The sequence below is a fragment of the Chiloscyllium plagiosum genome, chromosome 9 (genome assembly GCF_004010195.1).
Source record: "Chiloscyllium plagiosum isolate BGI_BamShark_2017 chromosome 9, ASM401019v2, whole genome shotgun sequence".
Classification (NCBI taxonomy): Eukaryota; Metazoa; Chordata; class Chondrichthyes; order Orectolobiformes; family Hemiscylliidae; genus Chiloscyllium; species Chiloscyllium plagiosum.
In genome coordinates this window covers 89,570,102-89,575,413 of record NC_057718.1, presented here as the reverse complement: position 1 = coordinate 89,575,413, position 5,312 = coordinate 89,570,102, and the positions used below count along the sequence as shown (strand labels likewise).

Below are 5,312 nucleotides of genomic sequence, written 5' to 3'. Positions count from 1 at the left end.
GTGGGACCATGAGGGTAATGGGACCATGGGGGCACTGGGACCATGGGGCACTGGGACCATGGGGGTTGTGGGACCATGAGGCTAATGGGACCATGGGGGTAGTGGGACCATGGGGGTGGTGGGACCATGGGGGTGGTGGGACCATGGGGGTAGTGGGACCATGGGGTAGTGAGACCATGGGGTTGTGGGACCATGGGGTAGTGGGACCATGGGGTGGTGGGACCGTGGGGGTAGTGGGACCATGGCGGTGGTGGGACCATGAGGGTAATGGGACCATGGGGGCACTGGGACCATGGGGCACTGGGACCATGGGGGTTGTGGGACCATGAGGCTAATGGGACCATGGGGGTAGTGGGACCATGGGGGTGGTGGGACCATGAGGGTAATGGGACCATGAGGGTAATGGGACCACGGGGGCACTGGGACCATGAGGGTAGTGGGACCATGGGGTGGTGGGACCATGAGTGTAATGGGGCCATGGGGGCACTGGGACCATAGGGGTAGTGGGACCATGGATTTTGTGGGACAATGGAGGCATTGGGACCTTGGGGATTTTGGGACCATGGGAATGGTGGGACCATGGGGCTAATGGAATGATGGGTTAGTGGGATCAGCTAAGCTGCTCTTATAGAAAACCAGAACCAACATAATGGATTGAAAAGCCTCATTCCACAGTGTAACCATTCTAAAGCTGATACCAACTCACCCTCATAATACCGAGGGTATGAAGGGGTAGTGGCTGTGGTAATAGATTAGCCTAGATTCCAGGGCATGTCATAGAATCATACAACAAAGAAAAAGACCCTTTGGACCAACTTGTCCATACTGACCAGTATCCTGAATTAATCTTGGCCCACATCCCTCTAAACCTTCCTATTCATCTACCCAACCAGATGCATTTTTAATGTTGTAATGTTGTACCAGCCTCCACCAGCTCGTTCCATACATGCACCATTTTCTGCATAAAAAGTTGCCCCTTAGGTCCCTTTAATATCTTTCCCCTGTCACCCTAAACCTATGCCCTCGAGTTTTAGACACCCCCACCCCAAGGAATAAGACCTTAACCATTCACCCCATCCATTCCCCTCACGATTTTATAAACCTCTATCAGGTCACCCCTCATCCTCTGACACTCCAGGGAAAACAGCCCCAGCCTGTTCAGCCTCTCCCTATAGCTCAAATCCTCCAACCCTGGCAACATCCTTGTAAATCTTTTCTGAACCCTTTCAAGTTTTACAAAATCTTTCTGTAGAAGGGTGATCAGAATTGTACACAGTATTCTAAAAGTGGCCTCATCCATATCCTGTACAGCCTTACGATGACATCCTAACTCCTATACTCAATGCTCTGAGAAATAAAGCCAAGGGTGCCAAATGCCTTTTCCACCACCCTGTCTACCTGCAATCCCTCCTTTAAGGAACTATGAACCTGCACCCCTGGGTCTGTGTTCGACTACCCTCCCTAGTGCCCTTCCATAAAGTGTATGAGTCCTGCCCTGTTTGCCTTACCAAAACGCAGTACCTCACACTTATCAAAATTAAACTCCATCTGCCGCTTCTCGGCCCATTTGCCCATGTGGCCAAGATCCTGTTGTGATCTGAGATAACCTTCACTGCCCACTGCACCTCCAGTTTTAGTGTCATCTGCAAACTTACTAACTATACCTCCCATGTTCACATCCAAACCATTGTTCAGAGAGGGACAATTCAAATCTCTCCATGGCAGTTTGAGGGAAAATAATCTGAGCATTGGTACAATTGGCCAAACCCAACCGATTCCTTTAACAAAGGAAATTTGCAGTCCTTCCTTAGCCATTGTGAGTGACTGAGTGAACCGAAGAGTAGGACCATTCCGGTTCCAAGGACTAATTTTGTTACAAACTGCTTTTGTTCCACAGAATCCGTCTGTTCGAGGAGGCAGTTGAGAAGCACCAGCAGTTTGATGAACGTTTGCTGAGATTTTCCTATTGGGTTGAACGCTTTCTCAGTGGCCTGCAGTCAACCTCAGAGATCATTTCCACAGATCTGCAGCCTGCACTGAATCACATAAAGGTAAAGACGCCCTGCGTCCTTCTTAAAGGAATGCCGTGCCACTCAGTGAATTGGCTCTGAGCAACAAGTGACTGCTGACCTGGTCATGCAGTCTATACCAACCCCGCTCACTTGGCCCACAACGGAAAGAGCAATTTTCCCATCCCGGAATGATGTCCTTCAGAGTGGGGGGAAGAGACTGGAGGAACCATAGAATCCCTACAGTGTGAAAACAGGCCATTCAACCCATCAGGTCCACACTGACCGTCCAAAGAGCTCCCCACCCAGATCCACCCCGTCCCTGCAACCCTGCATATCCCATGGCTAATCCACCTAGTCTTTGGGCTGTGGGAGGAAAGCGGAGCACCCAGAGGAAACCCATGCAGACATGGTTGGAACGTGCAAACTCCACATAAATGGTCACCCAAGGAGGGATTGAACCAGGGTCCCTGGCACGGTGAGGCTGTGGAGCTAACTACTACTGAGCCACCGTACTGCCCACACAGGAGCTGGGGCTTTTTCCCCTTAGCAATGAGAAAGGTTGAGAGGAGATTTGAAAGCGGATTCACAAATCATGAGAGGCCCAAACAGAACAAATAGCGAGTAACCATTTTCATTGACAGAATGATTGAGAAACAGAGATCAATAATCGAAGGAAAATGGCAAAGGAATCAAAGGCACCATGAGGGGTAAAGTAACCCTTTTAAATGCAACAATCAGTTTGGATCTTGAAGATCTCAGAGTGAGATGATGACAGATTCAGTTGAGGCATTGGAAAGGGGATTGGAGAATTATTAAAAAACATTTTCAGGGACACAGGGAAACAATAGGGGGCGCTAGTGAAGCCAAGTTGCAGGAACTGACACAATGTTCTGAATGGCCTTCTGTAAATATTCCTTAATTCCATAACTTCGAATGCCTGTAGTAATTGGTTACATAAAACAATGCAGGAGCTGGAAATGTGGAATTAAAAGAGAAACTTCAAGAAAGACTCAGGCAGGTGGTAATGACAGTGTGAGAAACAGAATTAATATTTCAGGTCATTCATCAGGCCAGCTGAGTGTTTACTGTAAAGGTGAGATGGGGAAAGATATAAAAGGGACCTAAGGGGCAACTTTTTCACGCAGAGGGTGGTGCTTGTATGGAGTGAGCTGCCAGAGGAAGTGGTGGAGGCTGGTACAGTTACAACATTTAAAAGGCATCTGGATGGGTCTATGAATAGGAAGGGTTTAGAGGCAAATGGGACGAGTTTAATTTAGGATATCTGGTCATCATGGACAGGTTGGATGGAAGGGTCTTTTTCCATGCTGTACATCTCTGTGACTGTGTGAGGTTGGAACTGTACTCACTGGAGTTTCAGAGAATGGCAGGTGGTCTTATTCTAACCTATACCATCCTGAGAAGCTCAATACTGAGAGGATGTTTCCTTTCATAGAGTGGTCTCCCATTTAAGATGGAAATGAGGGAGAATTTCCTCTCCCAGAGGGTCATTAGTATTCAGAATTCTCTTCCCCAGTGAGCAGTGGAGGCTGGGTTACTGAGTATATTCAAGGCTGGGTTAGATTTGTGATTAGCAGGGGAGTTGAGGGTTACTGAGTGTAGGCAGGTGAGTGGGGTTAAGGCCACAGATGGATCAGCCATATTCTGATTGAATAGTGAATAGTTTGAGGACCTGAATGGTCCATTCTTACTCCTGTATTTATTGTTCATGTTCAGCCAGCTGATTAGTGTCATGGGGATGAAATGCACCCATTGGTCTAAAGTGAAGTCTGGGCATCTTTGAACACATTTGTTTGAGTCTCATTAGTTTATTTCCCACATGCAACAGGTAGAGAAATAGAGTCATAGAGACATGTAGCACAGAAAGTTGTTAGATTGATTAACAAGGTTAGATCTCATGGAATACAGGGAGAACTAGCCATTTGGATACAGAACTGGCTCGAAGGTAGAAGTCAGAGGGTGCTGGTGGAGGGTTGCTTTTCAGACTGGAGGCCTGTGACCAGTGGAGTGCCACAAGGCTCGGGGCTGGATCCACTACTTTGCATAATTTCTATAAATAATTTGGATGTGAATATAGGAGGTATGGTTAGTAAGTTTGCAGATGACACCAAAATTGGAGGTGTAGTGGACAGTGAAGAAGGTTACCTCAAATTACAACGGGATCATGATCAGATGGGTCAATGGGCTGAGGAGTGGCAGATGGAATTTAATTTAGATAAATGCGCGGTGCTACATTTTGGAAAGGCAAATCAGAGCAGGACTTATACACTTAATGGTAAGGTCCTAGGGTGTGTTGCTGAACAAAGAGACCTTGGTGTGCCAGTTTATAGCTCCTTGAAAGTGGAGTCGCAGGCAGATAGGATAGTGAATAAGGCGTGTGGTATGCTTTCCTTTATTGGTCAGTGCATTTAGGAGTTGGGAAGTCATGTTTCATAGATTCATAGAGATGTACAGCATGGAAACAGACCCTTCGGTCCAACCTGTCCATGCCGACCAGATATCCCAATCCAATCTAGTCCAATCTGCCAGCACCCAGCCCATATCCCTCCAAACCCTTCCTATTCATATACCCATCCAAATGCCTCTTAAATGTTGCAATTGTACCAGCCTCCACCACATCCTCTGGCAGCTCATTCCATATACGTACCCCCCCTCTGAGTGAAAAAGTTGCCCCTTAGGTCTCTTTTATATCTTTCCCCTCTCACCCTAAACCTATGCCCTCTAGTTCTGGACTCCCCGACCCCAGGGAAAAGACTTTGCCTATTTACCCTATCCATGCCCCTCATAATTTTGTAAACCTCTATAAGGTCACCCCTCAGCCTCCAACGCTCCAGGGAAAACAACTCTGACCAATAAAGGAAAGCATACCAAACGCCTTCTTCACTATCCTATCTACCTGCAACTCCACTTTTAAGGAGCTATGAACCTGCACTCCAAGGTCTCTTTGTTCAGCGACACTCCCTCTGACCTTACCATTAAGTGTATAAGTCCGGCCAGATTTGCTTTCCCAAAATGCAGCACCTCGCATTTATCTGAATTAAACTCCATCTGCCACCTCTCAGCCCATTGGCCCATCTGGTCCAGATCCTGTTGTATCCTGAGGTAATCTTCTTTGCTGTCTACCACACCTCCAATTTTGGTGTCATCTGCAAACTTACTAACTGTACCTCTTATGCTTGAATCCAAATCATTTATGTAAATGACAAAAAGAGGAGGACCCAGCACCGATCCTTGTGGCACTCCACTGGTCGCAGGCCTCCAGTCTGAAAAACAACCCTCCAC

General features: G+C 47.3%; 1 protein-coding gene across 1 annotated transcript in view; it reads left to right on the top strand.

The window, feature by feature from the left end:
* The window catches only part of syne1b (spectrin repeat containing, nuclear envelope 1b), a 502,247-nt gene that overhangs the window by 143,348 nt on the left and 353,587 nt on the right, over positions 1–5,312 (top strand). The window contains exon 38 of the mRNA XM_043696857.1: positions 1,898–2,051. Coding sequence (XP_043552792.1) covers positions 1,898–2,051 — 154 coding nt within the window. The remainder of the gene's footprint in view (positions 1–1,897; positions 2,052–5,312) is intronic.